A 23,416-nucleotide genomic window follows, 5' to 3' on the forward strand; every position below is an offset into this window, starting at 1 on the left:
TGAAGGAGCAAAAAAAACAACTTTCTGCCCAGAAAATCCTCAGACGAGCAATTCATGAACTTCTTCGTGGTCTGGACCCTTGCCTCATGTTACACGTCAGTTCCTCATTCCTCCTTGTGGAATTTGAATCCATATGTTTAAGATGAATAATTTGGAAATAAAAGATTGGCCTCTTTCATTCTGGCCTCGATGGTTGCATATGTAGTGATTCTCCTGCGAAGCCTCTCTTTGATGCTTGGTACTCGATCCCACTTGAGATAATTTGGCCTAGCACATTGATGACCTATTCACGACCTAACACTTTCAAGCATTAGGCGTTTTCATTTTGTTTTTATTTGTTTCATTTGTACGGGAGGTTTTTGGTCTTGGGCAATACTATCCAGGTTGTAACAACATATCTATTGGCCACTGTATTTCATGGATTTTCTCAATTTTAATTAACTGTTGGAAAATATGCTTTTGTTTGTTGTATTGTTTGTAATATGAATGTTTGTCTGTATCTCGTTGTATATACAAAGCCATGTGGCTATTCGTATATTAATAAAAATCTTAAAACCTATTGGCCAATAACAGAGAAGGGCTTCCCTCAGATGATCCTATCATCACTGCTTTGAGGCTGGAAATCGAATATAACACCGTTTAATCACTTTAGGATTTCGGTTGTAAGGCTATATGTGTTATTTATGTATACCTGTGTTCTGGAGGGTGAAACAGAATGCACTGTCTTGTAATAATACATATATTCTGTATGTGCTTATGCTACATCCATAATTCACCTTGCCACTTCTATTATTTTTAATTCTGGAGCTCCACTTTGTTAAAAAAAGCTTCTTGCCTTCAATATTGTGAATGGAGCCAGTGGGCCTCCATTTTGTGAAGTGAGCTAATCGTCTTCCACTTTGGGAAGATATCCTCCCGCCCTCCATTTTGAGAATAGAGCCTGAGGTTCTCAAGCTTGTGAAGAGAGACACTAGGCTTTCATTTTGTGAAGAAAGACGCTGATGCTTTATTTTATTAAGAGAGACACTGGTCTTCAGTTTTTTTGGTCCTCCATTTTGTGAAGAGAGACTCTGGTCCTCCATTTTGTGAAGAGAGACGCTGGTGCTCTATTTTATGAAGTCAACCAGTAGTCTACAGTTTTTTTTTTTAATAGGGCAACTGGTCCTCCATTTTGTGAAAAGAGCTGCTGGTCTTCCATTTTGCGAAGAGAACCGCTGGTCCTTCATTTTGTGGATAGAGTCCACAGACCCTCCATTTTCTTTCTGAACAGAGACATAGGTTTGAATACAAAGAGGAAATTGGCCCTCTTGGTCAACAAACGAAATTAGATTCCTAGGTCAAGCAACACCATAAATAAATAAGCTGCTTACATGTGTGTTTTCATGTCGGCCAAACCAAATGTATGCAAATGTCATTCTATTAAACTTTTAGGATGTCAAGAAAAACATGCTGCATACATTTTCCGAAAAAGGAAGCCATCAAGTCTGATGTAACAGTTGTACCTGGGCCATTATATGTTTCTTAATGCCCCTGTGAACACTGCAAAAGTGTTGACGTTTTGGTCTCCTTCATCCGGCTTGAACTCCTCTGCCCCGATATACACAAAAAAGTATAGTATGCCCACAAATAATAATAAAAATAATTTAGCATTTATATAGTGCTACGAACCCTCAGGTATCTGAGCGCTGCTTATTATTACCCACGGTGTGTGGTGCTCATTTATTGACCTCGGAAGGATGAAAGGCTGAGTTTGGCCCTGCAGGGATTCGAACCTGCATCAGCGGGCTCTGCACGGATGTCAAAATGCAAGAAGCATCTGCATTAGTCGGTTGGATGAAGTCACAAGCATGAATCGGCTTGTACACATGACTTTGTCCATAAAGATTCATAAAGATGGCTGCCACCTCCAAAACTGTGCATGCCCTCTGGGATGTTTGCAGCCCAGGTACAGGGGAAGCACCATGCAGACAGGTGTGTGTCTGCATTGCAAGCCCAGGTGGGATTACTCATGCAAAGCATACAGAACCTATGTATACCCCTACAGTCATAAAAAGCTGTGGCAGTTAAAAATATGTTAAGGCCTAACTGCCAATGATCACCAGCACCTGCCTAGGTTGAAGGTTAAAGGTTAAAGCCAGCCCTCCACATACATGGGTGCTTGGGCTATATGCCAGTACTGAGCATGTATGCATGGAAGAATAGGTTGAGGTACCCTCACAGTCATGCCACATCGCATGGTCAGATCCGTCATAGAATATGGAACGTGGTTTGTAATACATTGCAGATGGTGTCTGCCAACAAAAAAAGTCACATCTTAAAATGGATGATTTCATTGCAAGAAGAAATGCAGTCATCTTCTTCGTCTTCTTCTTCGTCTCTATTTTCCTCTTCTTCTTCCCATCGAAGTGCCTTGAAGGTGGCATTAAAAGGTATACAATGAACACACATGCATTCATGTGTGCATACATGTCTGCTTACAAATGCATGCCAGTGCACTGCGGAACTGCACAGCTGTGCAGTCTCGGAACTGAAGACCAACATGGACTCTGACTGCTTAACCCTTTTCAGCAAAGTTAGGAACACTTTCAGGTGGATCCCAAGTCTCAAGGTGAGCCATTTTGATAGGCCGAAGGCCAACAAAGTAGTAAAGTTAGAACCAGTTTAAGTGCATATCTGTACCACTAGTCACAACAACTTTAAAGTTGAACACCTTTACATTGTAAGGACAGCTGGTATTTTAAAAGCTGTTGTATGTTCTAACATGCTAAATGTAACATTTTACAAGGTATTCAGCATAGGACCACAGCACTTTTTGAAAATTAAATTCCATTCCTGTGGGAGTTCAATTCCCACCCCATGCTGAAAGCCTGCTCTGCTAAAATTCCAGGCTCTCAGTCTCTCAGAGTCAGCAGGATTGTAAGTGCCTTAGAAGATACAAAGATGTCTTCCTCTGCCGTTTTAGCAAATAGACTGCCTCTCTTCAGTGTTCTGAATAGGTTGCCCTTAGACTACCCCCGCTGCCATTTTCTCTGCAACATGTCATTGGCCTTCCACTCCACAAATCATACATTTCTGCCAATCCAAACATTGTAATTACTGTGCACAGGATAGCTTAGAGGCGTGTCCATCTTTCCTTGCTCACTGCATTTTATATATTTATTTTTCTTTGAGTATTTATTGAGCACGCACATAATCCTGGGAAGTTAGGGAGCCCTGTACACCACCATGGGCTCCAGGCTTTCACTGGGAGGTTAGCGGGTGGAGGGCCGCCCCCCCCCCCCCGGTATAGCATGTATTAACATTTAGAGTAATAGAGAACCATTACCATTGGAATGAGTAGGTAACAAGTAAGCGCACCGAAAAGATTGTGTTTCAAAGCATCCGCAGGGCAATGGGAAGGGAAATGAGACAATGCAATATGGAACATCCAGAAAAGGCGGTGCTTCTAAACCTCGTGAACATTTGGATTGCACAATTGCAGAGAGAGGGGAGGGAAAGGGTGAAGGGGGTAAGTGCTAGAGGAATGCAGAGGGGTGAAATGGCAGAAGGAGTACTGTGTGATTGATGGGGGTGTCATAATACATTGGATTCTACATAATCTTCCAGGCTTACACTCCAGGTAAACACATAGACCTTCAATTGTATCAGAAAGCCTCTCCAGTGAAAAACAACTTTGTCTGCTGCATGTTCACAATGACCAGATGGTCATTCAGGTGTCCATTGACAGCTTGCCAGGAAGAATCAGGGAAGTCCCTTTTCTATTTCTTTGTCATAATACACTCACTCATAGCTCTCAACTAGACCTATGTGAGGCAGGTGAAGTCCACCCAGTGCTGTTTTTTTTATTCTTTGCATTCTGGTACTTGTAGTTTAACTTTTGCCATTACGAATGCAGGGATATAAGTCAGAGGATGCACACTGGGATAGATGGACTTCTTCCAAGTAACAGAGCTTCCGTTGAAAGTTCACCCAAGTAACATGGATCTAGTTGAGAGGTCAACTAAGTAACATGACACTCGTTGATAGTTCACCCAAGTAACATGGCTCTTGTTGATGTTCAACCAAGTAACATGGTGGTATGACGTCCTTTTGCCGACAGTCATTTTTTCGTTGACATTTTTACTGAAAACTTCAATCAGAAAGACTCATTGAAATACGTATGGAGTGGACAGGGAGTTAAAAGGGGCAGGTAGGGGGTAAGGTTGAGGAAAACATGGGAAAATTGGCTGTTTAGAGGGGTCCCCCGAAATTAAACATTGTGGCTCATGATACATTCAGGATTTCTTACACATGTGCAAATTAGAGCCATTGAGTTTTTGCAGCACTTGAAATTAAAAGAGGACTGAAGGGTTGTCACGTCAAACAGAATGGAGTATGTAGTTGTGTTATACTGAATTCATAGGAGAGCTAATTGATCAATTAAATACCAAGAGAATTTACACATAGTTTAGGTTAAGATCAGAAGACAATCAAGTATGTTTATAGATAAAAGTGACTTATATTGTTCTTGTATCTTGGTGTTAGTGTTGGTGTTAAATGTACCTTTGTGTCTTTTAAACTGTTTTTTAAATAGATCTTTCTTTTAATTTATTATTTAATATAGTAGATTATTTAAGTTGTGAAATTAATTGTTTTCTTCTACATGAATTATACGTTTTACATTGTAAAGTTGACTTAGTTCAGCTAAATCAATAAAAATAAAGAAATAAAAAAAGAAAAAAAATGGTTGAGTTTTATCGAAAAAACGAGTGTCGATAAAACCACACAAAAAACAACGTGGCACTTGTGGATAATTCACCCCAGTAAAATGGCACTTGTTAATAGTTCACCCAAGTAACATGGCTCTAGTTGAGAGTTCACCCAAGTAACATGGCACTTGTTGATAATTCACCCAAGTAACATGGCTCCGGTTGAGAGGTCACTCAAGTAAGTACCATGGCTCGTTTGATAGTTCACCCAAGTGTCATGGTTATTGTTGATAATTTGCACAAGTAACATGGCTTTAGTTGAAAGTTCACCCATGCAACATGGATCTTGTTGATACTCCACCCAAGTAACATGGCTCTAGTTGAGAGGTCACCCAAGTAACATGGCTCTAGTTGAGAGGTCACCCAAGTAACATTGCACTTGTTGATACTCCACCCAAGTAACATGGCACTTGGGGATAATTCACCCGAGTAACATGGCTCTAGTCAAGAGGTCACAAAAGTAACATGGCACTTGGGGATAATTCACCCGAGTAACATGGCTCTAGTCAAGAGGTCACAAAAGTAACATGGCACTTGGGGATAATTCACCCGAGTAGCATGGCTCTAGTCAAGAGGTCACAAAAGTAACATGACACTTGGGGATAATTCACCCGAGTAACATGGCTCTAGTCAAGAGGTCACAAAAGTAACATGGCACTTGGGGATAATTCACCCGAGTAACATGGCTCTAGTCAAGAGGTCACAAAAGTAACATGGCACTTGGGGATAATTCCCCCGAGTAACATGGCTCTAGTCAAGAGGTCACAAAAGTAACATGGCACTTGGGGATAATTCACCCAAGTAGCATGGCACTTGTTGATAATTCACTCAGGTAAAATGGCTATTGTTGAGAGTTATGATGACTAATTATTTTAAAGAGATTTGAAGGAGTCCGTGGAACGTAGCATAAGGCAGGGGGTTCCAAATGGATTCATGGCTCACATGGTTTAATGAACTGCAATCATTGGGTTCAAAGGGCAGGCCTAGTGACATGCTTGTCTCTGTCAATTCATTGATGCTTTATCCATTCGATGTCACTGATGTCAGCCTCTGAAAATATTAATACTTCTGTTACAGCATAATCTATTGATAGTAAGCTTCAATAAGCATAAGGAAGGAAACAGGCACAATCACCATGACAATAAGAAGTATTCACAAAGTGGTTGCATAGCCTCGCTCTAAAAATTCACTGCCGAAACATGAGCAGAATGAGCCATGTGATGGGGTTTAATACCAAGTTGAAATAGCACAGATGACATAAGGGCAGGTTTGTCGGCATAGTGAAATAGTGAGTTTCCCAAAAAATAGTGCAAGTGTGTGAAAACCCACTGGTGGGGACATTTATAAACCAACTAGGCTGTCTGAAAATGGACCTATGGCCACACAATGACATGGGGATTGCAGAGCACCAGATCAGGGACAGAACATAGAGTAGGATGGAAAATGATAAATAAATAAATTTACCATGCTATAAAACTCTTCCTAATGCTAAAAGTAGCAGCCCTTGAGGATCACTGAGAGTCGAAAGGAGTGACATATATGTTGTGTGCAGAAAATGCGGTCTTTCTGATGCTTCACTGGACCTTTACACTCCTCCCCAGAGGCTGGGGAGGTGAGGCCTCTTAGCAATATTCCCCTAGGGGTGGCTGTCAGCAGGACCTCACAGGGAGAGACTTCCCTCTTGGGTACAAGGACTCCCGTTTAATGAAGGAACCCCCTTTCCCACTTCCCAATGAACCCTCAGACCATCATTGCCTCAGAGGCCACATCCTGAACAAACCACTATGTGATATTGTAATACAACTTCCGATATTAAAAACCAACACAGATCCACTGAGAAGAAGAGTGGCAGAGTAATGCTGATCACTCCTCCATGGCAAATAGAGAATACTGTGAAGAGTGGGAGCTAAGAAAGAGTAAGAAAGACTACTCCAAAAAAGAGAAGAAGGACAAAGATCCTCCTCAGGGGAGAATCCAGCTCTGATGCATACAAAGCAAAGCAGGGCTTGCATTAGGAGGTTGTGCTCACCAAGCAGGTGACGCCTGGGTATTTCAAACCTGTGAGAGAAAAGCCAGGACATTCCGGGATGTCCTTGGTGAGAGGACGTGGAGGACGAAGAGGGGCTCCAGCAGTTCAGAAGCCAGAAAGGAGTTGACTCCTGTGTGTGGCAAGCAGTACAAGGTGGTGGTGTGACTTCAAGGTGGTGGACCATGTGGTCTATTAACAATGCTGAGACCATTCAGCAGAATACTCCGGTGGGCCACGGAGACCAAAGCAGGTAACGGTTGGCGGGAGACCTGTGAGGGGCCACAGGCAAGCGCAGAACAACAGAGTATCACAAATACCGAGTGATTCATCATACTCGCCCCAGTAACTGTAATAGTAGTAATGAATACCGAGAGACTCATCATACTCGTCTCAGTAATGGTGAAAGGAGCAAAGAGTAAAACGAATACTGAGAGACTTATCATACTCTTCTCATTAACAATAAACGTAGCAAAGAGTTTAACGAATACCAAGGGACTCAGCATATACATCTCAGTAACTGATAAAGCCAGGAACATATAATGAATACCAAGGGATTTATCATACTTGTCCCAGTAACTGTGCAAGATGCAGAAGATATAACAAATACCATGAGACTCATCATACTCGTCTCAGTTAGTGTGAAAGCAGCAGAGTATATGTCGAAGACAGAGGGACTCCGCACTCTCGTCCCAGTGATTACAAAAACAGCAAAGATACTGAAGAAAGTCAAAAGACTGGTAATACTTGTCTGGGAATACCAAGGCAATAGCAAAGAGGAACTGAAGGATCTACATGGTGGTTACCATAAGTGGAAGTACTTGAAAGATAACAAAGTGGTACAAGGGATTGGGGACACTGGTTTCCGTGGAATGTTAGAATGTCAAACAAGTAGAAGTGAGGAAGATATTGAGGCAAAAGAAACCTAGAGGAAGATAGGCTGAGACCCTGGAGTAGGGAAAAAAGGAAGTGCAGATAAGTCAACATAGGGGATACCTGAGAGAAGGTGGAAGAGGAATTAAAGGAACTGATTAACAACGTCACAAGGCACAATCTCAAGATAGACTATAAAGGCAGAGAATGCCTTTCTGGAAGAAGGGGGCCGTTCTCTTGGAACCCATTTTGTTTGTTTTTGTTGGTTGATATAATCTTTTGTGATAGGGTCAGCGTAGGGTAGTTTTGGGATGGATTTGGACTACCTCACTGATGACGAGTACCCTATTTAGATTTTGGCTAGGTAGGGAAGAAATCCTTTTGGTAGGGATAGATAGGCCTTTTTTTATTATTTGAATACAATCACAGGTAGAAATACCACCACTTTGTCCGCCTCTTTCTTCTGACCTGCCACATATGAAAGATGCGGGAACTATGGATCTTGACAACTGGACTTAATTGCATGATCATGCACTAATGACAATGCCCCATTGACCCAGCTAACTACTGCCGTCACAACAGAGAGCACCCAAAAAAGCTCTCAGAATTATTTTAGATCTGTAAAAAAAGAATATGCATGCACAACTAATTCAGGTGAGCTTCAGGGAATTCATCAACTGGGTGTAGAGGCAAGAAACGTTAGGCAAGCACAGGATTGCACGCAAAGCCAAGGTTGCAACTGAGTGACCGTACTGGAGTAGGTCATTCCCCAAATACTTCAATAATGACAATATTGACTAGCCAAAGTAATGGAAGAAAGGCTGGGGCAGCTACGGTTCTTACCTGCACACTTGGCGTGGAGCGGTTCCTCCTGGCTGTTGTAGTGGCCATGGTGGTGGTGGTCTCCATGATGGTGGTGGACATTTCCGGTGGCATGGATGTCGTCTGTGTCGTGCCCATGAGGGATGGCACCTCCCCCACCAGCCGGACGCTTCCGTTGATCCTGATGTTCGGGTTGCTCTCCGCTGCCATGCTAAGCACCTTGAGTCCATTATAGTACAGGCCGGAGAGCTGTCCTTGGAAGAGACGTCCCCGGTCCATCCCACCGATGGAGATCTGAGCCTGGGTGTTGAAGATGGTTAACTGGCGGCCTAGTGGGGTGGGGGATGAGGGGAAAAAAGAATGTCATTGGCAGAGAAGTGTATCCTTTGATAGAGGCATGCGTGGACAAAACCAGTATAATTGTATACTCTCCACATCAAACACTAAGTTAGTCTACCTTTGACATAACACCAGTTAGAGTCCATGTAGTATTCGTTGGTTGCCTAAGCATTGTTCAAGGTGCTGTTTCTCAACATTGGGAACTCTTGACATCTTCGAGTACATCAACTAATAAGATCAATTCCTCGCAACCAGATTCACCAGGAAGTTATGTCGATCGCTCATGTAATTTGAGCCACCCCGAATTGTACTTTGGTTTATAACTTAGAATGCTGGCAGGACATATGCAAGCCAAGCATATATAATGCTTACCTTCCTTGGCCAGTGCATTTTGGCAGGTGGGCAAGTGGTGCGTTCTACCAGGCCAGAGGCCTGATGGTGGATGCACCACCAGGCTAATAGCAATACATGGCTTGGTATCCGCAGAAATAATCAAATCCAAAAATACCTAATGATAAATGACCGAATGTATTTGGTCGAATGTGTTAGGTATTTTTGTACATTTTGAATAGATGGGGTGTAGGGTAAGGGTATAGGTGAAGGTAGGGGGAAGGATGGGTGCGGGGACTTCACCACATTATTTAGGCAATATGACCCAAGGAGGGGGAGCCACTACTGGTCTGGTAATTCTCCCAGTGCCATAGTTAGAAGCCTGAGCAAAAGCTTTAATGGACCCCCAAGTGCACTACCAGACGGGTAATGGCCCCCCTCCGAAGGTCATATTGCCATTAGTACCCAGGCACATTGTACTGGGGTGCCAATTGCAATTTTTCTCGAGTTGAGAAACAGTGCTGCATATAGTCCCTTCTTCCTTTCCATGGCACCCATGGTAATGACAGGGAGAAGAGACTACAGGTAGTCCCTTCTGCCTTTCCATGGAAACAATGGTCAGGACCGTTGCGAGATGCACACCGCAACATCTTCAGGATTACCATCAGGTAATGCTCAGAATCCCACCAATCGCTATGCAGCCTTATTCTCTGTGTTGGGAAGCCGGGTACTAATCCAAAATAATTTGACCAAAAAGAATTTGGTCTATTCTCATTAGCTACTTTTTTGTGGTCATTTTCTGGTAAACCTATGGCTTGAAAGGGATCTCTTTCCTGGTATCTGTTATGGATTTCGTTAACACAGCTGCTGGCTATCTCCGGATATTTTATTGCCCTGTCTACACGGGTCTGCAAGATACCCCCATTACCAAGTTCAAATATGTTACTGGACCAGGTTGCTAATTGATTTTTCCAAAAAAGGCAAACACAAGGTACTTAGCTTTCTGTGACTATTGCAAACACCTGATTCAACGACAGTAACTATACCTTCAAGAAGACAAACAGGTACTTATCCCGCATTATACGCTCCTTTCATACGGACCTTGGTCACAAGTAAATATGGAGGAACTGACTTACACTTTACCGCCACGGTCAACCAAGGTGACATGTGTATCACCATCTATGAGATTTGAATGCTGTTACAGATGTGGATCTGGACAGTGAATTCACAGTAAACAGTATCAAAATATCTATTAAAAAAAAGGAATTAACGTTACATAAATTTGAATATATACATTTTTGCTAAAAGGCCAATCACAGCAAGGGCTTACTATATCTGCCCTTGCTTTGGTGTTACCATATATGAGGTGAACTTATTGCTCAGATTGTGTGTAGACATATGTCAAAATGTCCTACAATACCCTGATGTTGGCAGTGGACTTCAACTATCTCAACATTCTCAAATCTCAAGATCCAAGGAAGACCTGCTGTAGATGCAAATGCAAATTAACTCTTGAGAAGGCATTAAGCGGCCACAGACTTAGTTATTCAACCTACATGGGCCAATCAAGTGGACAGATACAAAGCTTGAATCTGGAATGAGCGAGTTAAATTGACCAAAGGAAACCTTCTACTTCAGCTTGACCAATCAGAGTATAAGTGGAATTTGCATCCTGAATCAGTAAATCAAACTGTCTAGAAAATGTGTGTAAAACATGTGGATCTCCAGATGTTTTGGACTGCAACTTTTAGTATCCTTCATTATAGATTTAACTGGCTGGAGCGTATAAGAGTTGTTGTTCAAAACATCTAGCGAGCCAAAGGTTCAAGGCGCCTGGGGCAGGATGTAGCTTCCAACTTCAATTTGCCATTTATTAGGATTTAGTCTTTTTATGATAAATCTTTGGTTCTAGGACATTATGCTTTCGGCAATTAATGCTGATGGCAGGATTCTCTGTCATTTTTCTCTGTACACCGAGTATCCCATACCTTCTTATAACCTTTGTCTCCCTTTCGTCTAATCGCCGTCTTTAACATCAAATTTGCTGATACCAACCACACATCCTGAATGTAGGTATTAACACAGAGCTCTTCATCGAAGTACATTAATCTGGATGCCGGGTTCAAATTATTTAGGAAAGTTCAGCTTCTCAGACTGGCCACAACCATGCAGGACACTATTTCTCCTATCTTGCTCTGACTTGTCTTCGCAAAAAGGCTACATTTAATGCGATAGCGTAGCTCAACTGGATTTGCGAAACGTTCTATCGAAGGACACGCAAATGATAACACAAACCAAGCATGAATGCTGTTCTCTCTGGTTTGCGGTACACGCTAGGTTAAAAATGAAAAAAAGGCTTACTTGCAGTGTTGTAGGCTGCTGACGCTGTTCCTCCATAGTTCCGCTTCCCGTCTGTGTGTATATCAGAAAGTCAGTGAGCGCTGCCCACACTTAGCAAACTCAACGGACTCAGAAAGGTTAGACATAATTCAAGGATGGCGGCATATTTGGCATCGCAAATTCAAGGGGGTTCACAGAAATCATGGGTTTAGGGTAGATCATGATTATTTGTCATGCTTTTGGGGTACATATTCATGATTTCTGTTCACTGCTGTAATATTGTCATCGGTGTGCGGGGAAAAAACAAGTTGTCACGAAAAGTTCGACATATAGTACGACACTCCACAATTTGATTAAAAAGAGGAAAAGGAAGTTGGATGAGTTTTACTTTGACACAATGAATGGACAGAAGTAGCCAGCGACATTGAAAATAAAACATTTAGAGGGAGATCTATCGTTGGAATTGCCAATTAGAAATATGCACAAATTTGGAAATTGATCAAATGACGCTTAGTGTGGCTAATGGCAACTCGTTAATGAGCCCTCCATTTTTCTTAAACCGTGTCATGTCCTCGGCTACATCTGTAGTAATAGTGACATATACGCTCTATGTCGACGACATTGGAAACAGAGGCGCGGTAGCATTGAGCTAAGTATGAGCATCATCAATGTGAGTATGCACGCTCTCCCTCTTTCCTCGGGGAGCAAACTCTTGGGATGGAATATTTCACATCTCCTCTGTAGGGAGGTGAGAGAATTCCACTTAAGCTCATGAGAATTTAACAGCTCCCACCATAAATGTGACAATTGAATTCTGTGTCGAATTTGATGTGGGATCTGGGTTAACCCATTTCACGCAGGCCACAAAAAAAGCCCCTGCCGGCAATGAATTCCCATCACGGTCAACCGGGGCTTTATTCGATTTTGGGACCGAAACAGTAACAGAAAAAACATTTCAGAAATACACACGGCAAATACAAATTTGTACTAACAAAACAGTTGAACAATTAAAGAGCATGCATTAAACCACTCAAGTATAGAAGCTTGGATCCCGATACTTTTTTTTCACAATTTGCACATAAAACAATTAATGGTTTTTCCCCACAGGTTGACATGACAATATCACAGCAGCAGTCGTAGGTTCGACAGATGGACAGTGAGAGGAACGTCCAAAGGTTACATGCGAATGGTTTGTTCAGAGGGTGCCGGTTAGTTTGGTTTTGTTTGCTAAAGTGGGGGGTGACGCCAACCTTCTCTACGTCTACGCGCTACCCTTTACTCCTGCTGCTATCATTGATCTTAGGATCAGTGGTAACTTCCCTACAGCCACTCAATTGGTCCTACCAAATGTCTTTGACTTTTCCCCACATGGTCCAGGGTCCAAATGGTTAAAAGAGAGAAGCAGCATAAATAATTGACTTTTGCGTTGGATCTGGAGGGGATGGCTTGAAGCATGTTACTGAGATACATTTTAATTAACAAAGTGGATATTCCTAAAAAAAAAAAAAAAAAAAAAAGGACTCCTTATCTCCATAAATGCTAAGTGAAAAGACAGCCACCAGGAGGAAATTGCTTGCCTGTTTCAAGATGTGTGTGTTTCCTATCCTTCATTTCAAAGGCATCCCATGGTCCATCCTCCATAGCCATGTACAAGAGAGGAAATGTGGTTTCATAATGTGGATGACCACTGTTGGTTAGTATTTGAACCTACGGGTGGGTCCAACTGACATGGATATCCTATCCTTCGATCCTAACAGACCAGTGTGATTCATGTGTGCAATCAATTTATTTAGTGCTGCCAATATCTCTTTGTAGAAATGCAGTCAACACTATGGGACACTGGTCACATGCAATGACAGGTTTCCGCTCAGCCCTTTCATAGAAAACTACAGTTTCTCAAGGAGTAGGTCAGCTTCTTGAATTATCGATTGGGAGACGCAATCATAATTCAATAGCAGATTCAATTCTTCTCACCCCCTTTGGAAGACACAACAGGGATCTGAGCAACAGGACATCCACGTTATCGATCCTTGTTTTGGGATACGCAATGCTTGCTTAGCTAAAATGATTTCTTGGGTCAATGGGATGACAGACAAAATAAGGGGTCAGTATGCGGATTAGGTGCACTTTCGGCTCCCTACGGGAGACGCGTCAGTACAATGCGATGCCTCAATGTTCTCAGGTCACCCGTTTTGGAAATCTATAGGCTACTGCTTCATAGGGTCTCTGTTTTTATGGATGATAACGGAGTAAGCATTGGCTTTAGGTATGAGGGAACACTTACGTAATTGATTTTGTAGCCATTGAAAAACTGTTCAAAATCAATTCTCACTTAAATCAGTTGTCCTGCAGATGTAGGAGCGCATTTAAGTGCGAAACAGCCTAATTTGTGGGCTCCTGCGGCTCTTGGATGAATTACGTGCAGGACATCAGAATAACCAAAGATGCTTCATACAAAGTTTGCCCTATTTTTTAAAACAAGGGGACACATTAAAATTCCATTGCACCTCAATAAATGCAGTGTGGCATATTTAAAGCACCAGGGCAAAAATTGCCTTAGTGCAGAAAAAGTGCATTTTCACTACATTTTTGCACCAGGGCAAAGTTTGCCCCAGTGCTAATACGGAATGGTATTAGCACTAGTGCAAGGTTTGCCCTGATGCACAAATGCATCAAAAATGTTTATTTTTTAGCACTAGGGCAATTTTAGCCCTGGTGCTTTTAATATGCCATATGACACTTGTGGAGGTGCAATGATGTTTTAATGTGCCCCACTGTTATTAAAAAATAGGGCAAACGTTGCACTAGTGCTAATAATGTGCAAACTTTCACTTGCACCAGTGCAAAGTTTCTGTAATCTGGCCCCAGGTGTGGTAAATGGTAAGCCTTCGGCTTTTGGCATGCACTTGGTTTAGTCCGGCACTCGTTGACCAACCGAGCATTGAATCTGTTCTTCTTTCTAGGATTTGTGCAGTGAGTATGCCGGAGAAAGCAGCCACAGAGGGTTGCATTTCAGTGGCATTTCAGTGGAGATTAACTGTTGGTCGTTCTAGAGCCTCAACGGATGTGACTCTGTTATGAGTCAATGAATGGAGCCCCACTGCTGTCTTTAAATACCAAGTGCCAGGGAGGAAACAAAGGGGACGCTGCAAGTTCCGGCACAAGGGCGCAAACAAGTGTCTTTCTTAGCCACGCAGGCCCTCAATTGAAACCGGAAGAGCCAACATGGTTCTAGGTGCAGCACGTGGCACTCCTTGGACTCCAGTTAGTCGCTTGAACCGGAAGCACGCGACGTGCCCCCGACAGACCCAGAAGAATCAGATGCCAAGTGTTGAGTAACCCAAATATTCAAAAATCTGCACTTCTTTTTCTAATAGAGGCATTTCAATCACCCCAAAAATAATGGAAAGAAGCCCCCAACTTAATATAGTCTTTCACCTGAGATTGCTGGCATTGGAACGGCACAAGAGTTCCTTTAGCGTCGTGTTAGGGTGCACTCCCGGGTAGGAAGGAAGGCTGCTGGGAGTTCGCGGACCCCGAACTTTCCTCAGTAGGGTACCCAGACGTCACGGTTTTGCCGGGACAGGCTTGGAATTTGGCCCTTCGCGCGAGAGTTTTTTTATTTTTTATTTAATAACCCGGTCCTGGTTTTGGGAGGGAGAGTAGACAACAATTATAAAGTAAATAAAAAATACACTACTCTCCGAATTGTGCCGTTGCAAAGGGGCTCTAACTCCCAACCTTACAGGTACCAGCCTCGCGCATTAACTGATTGCGCCACCTGTGCAGGTGATAAAGGAATGGACAGAAAGTCCTGTAACATGTATCAAAGCAAATGCATGATACATGCTTATATCCATGGTCAATGACCTCCACGGTCAATGACCAGCAACTTATATGCAGGAGCAGTGCTGGAAATACTGTGGGATGGAGGGGTGGCTGGATTTGGGGGCAGCTTTGGGGTGGAGGTGGGAATGTAGGGTTGGGGGACAGGCTGTGAGGTGGGGTAGTCCTTCTTTTATGTTGTTGGACGTCCCGGCTTTTCGTATTGAAAATCTGGTCGCCCTACTTTAGCAGCGTCTCACTGCTTCCAGATGTTGTGTATTGCAATTGTTATCGTATATTCTTCAACTTCCAGCGGTTCTCCTAAGCCTTGGCTGATGTTACGAGGCCAGCTCTTGAACACTGCTCTTAACTCCTGTATTTCTGACTCTAATACCCAGCTCACTGGGGTTGCTAGACGGGTGAAATAATAATATCTGGTACTTTATTGCTCTGTACCTATTGGAGCTTATTTCCCATGTTGAATAAATTCGCACCCGGTGGAAATCTATCGCCGGCTCAATACTAATAGCATCGAGCCACCATCTCGCCATCTGTCTGCAGAGGTGACATCATTGCTGTTCTGCCGTACTGGGGATTCTGCTTAAAATCTGAACGTAACATGAATACCCTGACCGCCTCCGCCTGTCTGCCTGCCTGAGTGTTCCGCGAGCTACTACATGCAGGTGACTGTTGGCAACAGGTGGAATGGGAAATTCACACTTACTGAATAGTTGTGAAGGAATAAGTGTAGTGTGTGACTCAACCAGTATCTTTCCCACTCAGGCCTATTCTGATGGTTTTTGTGTAGGTGAGCACATTCATTGCCTGCTTTTACCTACAAAGAAATGGATTGTGAGTTTAGCGGAGGCGGTAAAACTTCCTTTGATTACCAATACCAGATGTATCATTGCACTGTCTAGCTACATTTCTTACCAAATCTCTTCTTAACACCAGCTTTTGAATGGAGGTAATTACCCCCACACAAAAATATTACCACAAGCGGTAAATACCAGATGCCACAGGACTCTAAAATTAAATTTGTTTTTATATCACGCTTTGTGTCGGAGTCCAGCCTCACAGCGTGGGACCGGGATTTGAACCGTTGATTAGCTTCCAAGAAGAGCGCATCAACACTGAGCTATTTTCCTGACCCACTGAAATGGGGAGTATCGGAAAGGTGTGCATGGCTTGGCATGGGGATATTTCTGGGTACCTGTTACTTAAAGCTTGGGAACTCTTAGGAATCAGGTATATTCCTGTCCTTGGCTGTCAGTGCCAGGACAGAATAAGTCAACTGTCAATCACAGCCGGACATGGAAACCCACCTCTATCTGTCTACAGAGGGGACTGGGCACCTGGAAGCCATCGCTGCCGCTAACTGCCAGACTCTCACGGTCATTGCATCAATGGTGGCTGAGCTGCTGGGCGGGAGAAAGGAAGATGTCTGATGGGAGAGTGACCCGATGAACCATCCAGGAAGCAACCAGGATACACATTTTGGCAGATAAGTCAAGGGAGGACCTACATGGATTCATCAGCGATGCATTCAGTGGGGATGGAGACCAGGGGCCTCATCACGAGTTTGGCGGTAACCCTTAAATCCGACGGTCGCGCTATTACTGCCGGATTTAAGGGCCTGCCAAATCAGGGCTTCGGCGGATTTCTCGACAGCTCCAAACTGGGGGGAAATCCGCCAAAAATGTGCGCTATTACCGCCGGCGGGAAATCCGCCAGCGGTAAGAGCCCGAAAATTTCCCATTGAGCCCAATGGGGAATGGGGCATTCCCGAATGGGCTCAGTGGGGAATGGGGAATTCCACTACCGCCAAACCTGTGATCCGACGCTAATAGCGCGCAGGGGTTTAGCGGTAGGGCAGATAGCGCCGGTGCTATTAGCGCCGGCGTTACCGCCCAACTCATGATGAGACATGTGGCAATTGTGAAGTTAAAGGGGAATGCTGGATTATAATGAATGGCTTGTCTGGGGCTGAGACAGTGAGCATCATTCCATCCACCTGAGAATTGTAACGGTGAACGCCAACTCAGCCAGGAAGTGCTGCCACGAAAGCGTGCGTGTGTTGTGTGGGTTGTGATGATGAATATGTGGATCCTGGCTTATTTTTCAAAAGACAGTGTCACTAGAACAAATAACCTTCCAGTCTCATACACAGGTGCCCTGGGGTTTAAAAATAAAACACACTCCCGCTGACCCCTTTCAACCTGCCGGTGATTGCCTTTTAGCAAAAGGACAACGGATAATAGACCTCCAGACATTGGCAAGACATGATGAAAATTGAATGAAGAAACGGGCCATGCTCACAGGCACAAAGTCAAACAAATTACAATGTTTATAAAATAATAGAGCAATTCACTGATGGAGACAGTAATCACAAGCACATGGGTGAGACTGTACTATGACAGGTTCAGGCATGCCAATTTCAAAAATAAATAATACGTTTAGGCCATTTTTTTATATTAAATGTTAAAGGGACTTGGAGATTGCGGACAGCAAACTATTTAGTTTTAATGTTAATTGTCAATTTTATAGACCCACAAAACCAAGAAAGAGCAGCCTGTTGAGTTGGTCAATAATTGGATGCGCCGTTGGCAGTAGCCGGGCTGGGACTGTGGCTTCCTCAATGTTTAAACACTGAGGACACCCCATTTATAACAGATGGATGGTTGAATGATTAATCTTTCTAGACGCAATCTCAGGTTTTCCACCCCAACCATACACTGCGATTGGACTTTTTGGTGAAGCTCGGATCCACTGAAATGTGTGCAAAATCCCTAAAATGCACGGCTCTGTGGAGCTCGGTGCAATACGTGACGTAACATAAGCACAAAGACACATGACAAGAAGTCCAGGTCAATTCACAGGCTGCATCGATCCCATGGGGTTTCCATTTAAATAAAATGCCTAGCATTGGGAGATTGTTAAGATTAATTAAAAATTAATGATTAAACTTAAGTGGAAAATTCCATAAAACAGATTTTAACTTAACATTAAATAGGTTATTTAAAAAAGAAAGATATTCCTTTAGGCTTGAATATTTGTTAGCTAACAGAAATGAGTTGGGAGTCAACATATGCATCTTACAAGACTTAAGGAATTGCCAAATACACAGAAACATTTGGAGGTGAAAAAATAAAATTGGTTTCAATGTAATAAGGACACGTGTTTAATATACTAAATTTATAGTTAAATTTAAAGAATACCACGCACTGTTTAATTTGCAACATATTGATGAGTTATTTTTTGATTTTGCTTAATGCAGAAGAGGAGCAAATAATGTAGTCCCTTTAACTGTTTCTTAATGGCATTGTACTGTTGCATGATTTAGAACATATGGCTTAATCGACGCAGACACAAATTAAAACTGAAATTAAAACATTCACTTAGGAAGCAGGCAGGTACAGTTTAAGGAACATTTAGATGCAGGCTTTAACATCGAGGGGTTTTTAATCAAAGAATTTTAAAATAAGTTTTAAGAGTGTTTACCTTTTTCTTGCAGCCATTCCTCTACGGGGCGGTTATATTTGAAGGGGATTTTCTGTTTTACCATTTGGATACGCTCACTATCACTGTGCCCTTTAAAGTTTAAAGAAAAGCTTACAAAACAATCTGTACATGTCAAGGAACTCATAAAGCATCTTACAGAACAGTGATTCTTTAACCTATTCATTCATGATATTTTCTTTTTAATTGTTAGTGTTAGACAAGTGTCCAGATTTCCAGATGTGTCATGGGTCAAAGGTCCAAATAAGGAAGGTTACTTTTCTTGCCCATATCCCCATGTCTTGAATGAAGCACCGTTATTTTGAGTGCAAACCTCTTCACAAATTACAAACCTACATACTACCTTGTTGATGCAAAGGATGTTGTTAATACATTGTTCGAACTGTAGCCAGTTTTGTTTCCAAAAGGGACGACAGAACAATTGTTTTGTTTATTCAATTATAAATCCCATACTTCACTACACTATAGTATACAGCAACTATTAATTTCTTGGAAAGTCTTTGTTTGGGAAATGACAATGATCTGATTGTTTCAATTAGCAATGGAGCCTAAATATACCTTACAGTGATGTGTGATAGATGTACATAAGTGATGTATTGTACTCAATTTTTTTATTCGGTTTTAAATGTTCTTATTTTCTTGACATTGTTTATGTATTTTAATTGAATTAATTTGTGAATATGGGATTGTGTTTTAAGTTATAGCACATTTTGTGAATTGTTTTTATGTAATTCGTTGAAAGGTTGATTCAATTCAACTAAAACAATAAAAAATACTATACCATGCTATTGCACCATCTACAAATGGCAAGCCCCTGTAAAAAATCCATCCATCCTTTGTTTACACAGGACAATACCTGGAAGGATAAAAAATAGAGTGTAATCGACACTACAACTGTTTCCATGCTATTAGGATAATTGACCTAAAAAGATTTGACCGAAACAAAGGTCAAATAAATTCGATCAAATGTGATTAGGTCAAATGTTTTAGGTCAAATAGACCCAAACTGTTTCCATTGCACGTTGAAGAGAATGATAGTGTATTTACCTTATCAGCCTTACTGAGTCACCATGTTCTCTGTGAACTTTTCTCATTCACAAACTAATGTCTGATGGGACAGGTTTATGCAAGAGTGCAGGTTAATTAAAGGTACACTCAACATACTTTCCCCTAAGTAGAAAATTTCTAGGATTTCAATCATGTATGGACGGGATCATTCAACTTTGAAATTTGTTAAATTTTGCGATGTGAACTATTTAAACCAACAGACTGTAATATTGGGGAAGCTATCGCAGAGTGGCCATACTAGAGACTTTCTGAGGCCAAAACAACTTCTATAGCAATTTAATCTACGCTAATGTAGGATGGCAACATTCTTAACATTTTAAAGGAGGACTATTATGGGTGTCAATGACCAAAACAAACTTTACAGAGGATCTATTTAACAATCTGCAAATAACGTTCTGTGCAAGACATGCTCAATACTGATCATAGTGAGGGTCTTCAACCGGAGGCTCTCCAGATGTTGTGGACTATAACTGCCAAGACGCCTCACCATTGAATATGCCAGCTAGGCTTGATGGCAGTAGCAGTGCAAAACATCTGGAGTGTTAAAGATTGCAGAACTCTAGATTGCAGACATTGTGCACCCAGAATGCACTTCCCAATCACAATCATTGTATGCTCATGGAACCTTTGATTGATGCATTTTCTTCAGGCTGCTCCTGATTACATCTAGGAAAATGCATTATAGTACATTTTGCCTATGCAGACATGTCTGCATTAATCATGCCAATTCTCTGGTCCTTCAGAAATATCCACCAAAAGATCACTCTGTCTCCCCCAATGTTGTGGTTAAAAACCTGGAATTCCAGTAAAAGAATGTATAACATTTGGCAGCAGAACATATATATGTGATTACACCCTAAATCTGAATACTATAACAATCTTTGAATTGTTGTCCAAATAGCAAAGTCAAGTTTAATACGTTGGTTGTAATTCTGCTAGGTTTGCATATAGCAGAATTCCACAAACTGTATATGTTCTACTCATTGCTGTAAATTCCTGTTCTAGGGGAGCCTTGTTCTCTAAATAGTTGAGTCTGGAGCATATTCCAATGCCTCGTCTTAAAAATAAATCTATATTAAAATGTGTGTTGGTGACTCAATACTACCATTTTCACTTTAGGGTAACGTCATTCAACTAGATTTGGTTTTGGATGTAGAAATATTGCACATGAAGAAACTGAAACCATCTTCAAGCATGTTGGTTATGACCCATGCCGACTCTGGAAATCAAGAGCAGTATTTCTTGTGGTTAATGTATTAATTTGTTAAATATTCTTTTAGGTTTAGATTTCTTTTTAGAAAGATAGCCTCTTAAAAAAGTATTGTGAGTTATTTACATACGTTTAAGAAGATGACAAAAAGTTTAAAAATCGTTACAAACATCTATTTTATCTGCCACATTATAATAGGTCTTATCATGCTGACCAGGTTATATTGGAATAATAAGATAACAAAGTGGCACAATTATTTTAATATACATATTATCTACGTTGGCATAAGCATGCATCAATATTTTCAAGAAAACATTAACACCAGTAAACAATATCTTTTTCTCATGTATGGCAGCTGTATAAATAAATGAATGCAAAAACAGGCATCACTTTTGTTTTTCTGAAAAAAAGTCAAACTGAAGTCATGGTAATTTCAATTGTCCGTAAATGATTCACTTTGATATGAACAGTTTAAATATATCTCGTAATACTTTATTTCTTTAGAGTTTTACTCGCAGATCCCCTTTTTTGGTTAAATGACCAAAGAACGTTTTCCTTTGAAAACAACAAAAAAATAGAGTACTGCGGTTAGATGTACAGTGAGCAAGAACTTAGAGCACCCCTCTTTGAGAAGTGGAACCTTCCATGGTCTTTTATGTTTTCGCTAGAGACAATTGAGGATTGCCCGATTCAAAAAGGTGACACAATATTGCACATGGTTTTTCAGGTTTCATTATAAGTATGATTTCCTTTGGGCTAAATAGAAAACCATTACATACTCTTCAATTTTTACACTTAATTCCTTTGGAGATATGCAGGAGGGAGAGCATTTAAAAAATAAAGCTCTTCTTGGCAAAGACAATTGTGAATGTTGCTGAAAAGTAGGCTGAATGAGAACTTTGTTAAATTAAAGGAAGGACTTTTTTTTGTAAAATAGCTGTGACATTGCAGGTGCTTTTGTAAGACCACTACGTGGGATTTATGGTTCCCCCTGGGATTTATGGTTCCCCCCAGATATCAAGAGTAATTATATCATTTTGGATGAAATTTGAGGAACGGGAATGAATTTTGCCCACAAAAGGACAACCTTCTTGAAGACATGTCCGCACAGAATTTCCAACTCCTCCTTTAATTAATGCTCCCGCTTGATAATTTTTCCTGAAGCCAAAAATAACACTTTTCAAAATGTTTTTCACTTTCACAGAGAGCAAATGTTCCTGGAGAGTTTAGAATGTTGTTCTAGTTTGAGTGGCAGTAGATAATCATGTGACCCACGTTTATTCACTAGCGCGTGTGTTCCCAAAGATCTCAGGGTTTGGTGACAGGCTCCAGAGCCTCAGTGAAATGCTTACTTCTTGGTGGGCACTGTATGCAGCACTGGCAACTGAGAAGGCAGCTTTCATAGACAACCTTTGTCGACATCGCCATTAAACCCAGTTGGGCGACCAACCCTTGGAAACACTATAGAGGACCCAAGCAGTTTAGCAAAGGCAATGTGTGCTCACAGAAGTGGATCACACAAACCGATGCCTATTGGACCATAAACCATACATCATCCAATGTCGTTTTACACAAATCACACAACTTCATAGATGCAGAACATGTTTGTTTAGTAGTCCATGAGGAATATACAGTATTCACAAATTGGGCAAGGCAGATCAAAGGGGCCAATGCGTTTCGTATAGGAAATTCTCCATCGAGGTAAATCGGACTATGCTCACATAATGGAACATCTGTATCTAACTAAGTGGTATTCAAACCGGGGAGCTGGCCCCCTAGGGGGGCCTGAAAGATGTACAGGGGACCCCAGACTCTTTAAAAGGGGGATGACAATAATTGTTATTAATATAAAAAAGGATTAAAGTGATTGCTTTTAATAGAAAATATAAGCAGTAGATAGTTTGATTATATTTGAAAGAGCCTGGACATCCTTTGGGTCCCTTAGGCCACCCCTAGTCGGGGGTCCAGACGCTATATTTTTACCACGGGTGACTCGGTATGAAAAAGTTTCAACACCACGGATCTAAGTAAGGAAAAGAGCCAAAGCATATTACTGTAAACCTCATGCAGGCTGGTGCGTTATTCTTCCTTTAGTGGTTACCAAGTGTGCTTAGTGGAACACCCCCAACAAATAAATGTGGCAAAATGCGATTTGGCCAATTCATTTAGAACAAACCTCATAGATCCCACCTTCCTACCTCTACATTGTCATGCCCCTCCTCACTGCTGTACCGTGCACTTTTACTTCTTCCCACGGTGGGCCTGATTTCTTCTGATCAGACCTGTACTCTACAGTCTACCTCGTGCCAGAACACA

At 41.7% G+C, this 23,416-nt stretch overlaps 1 protein-coding gene across 45 annotated transcripts in view; it reads right to left on the bottom strand.

Moving 5' to 3' along the window:
* Positions 1–23,416, bottom strand: part of NRXN3 (neurexin 3) — a 2,596,979-nt gene that overhangs the window by 168,422 nt on the left and 2,405,141 nt on the right. For 29 of the 45 annotated variants that reach the window (XR_011283789.1, XR_011283791.1, XR_011283790.1 and 26 more), the window contains 3 exons: positions 18,805–18,894; positions 11,500–11,550; positions 8,491–8,798 (listed from right to left, as the gene is read on the bottom strand). Coding sequence is in view for 41 of the 45 variants with exons in the window: in XM_069637907.1 (XP_069494008.1) it covers positions 8,491–8,798; positions 11,500–11,550; positions 18,805–18,894 (449 nt within the window). In the remaining 4 variants the exon portion in view is untranslated. The remainder of the gene's footprint in view (positions 1–8,490; positions 8,799–11,499; positions 11,551–18,804; positions 18,895–23,416) is intronic. The other 16 variants (XM_069637903.1, XM_069637894.1, XM_069637891.1 and 13 more) reach the window with 1 other exon arrangement.

Source organism: Ambystoma mexicanum, chromosome 14 (genome assembly GCF_040938575.1).
Source record: "Ambystoma mexicanum isolate Mex_15411 chromosome 14, UKY_AmexF1_1, whole genome shotgun sequence".
NCBI classification, from domain to species: domain Eukaryota; kingdom Metazoa; phylum Chordata; class Amphibia; order Caudata; family Ambystomatidae; genus Ambystoma; species Ambystoma mexicanum.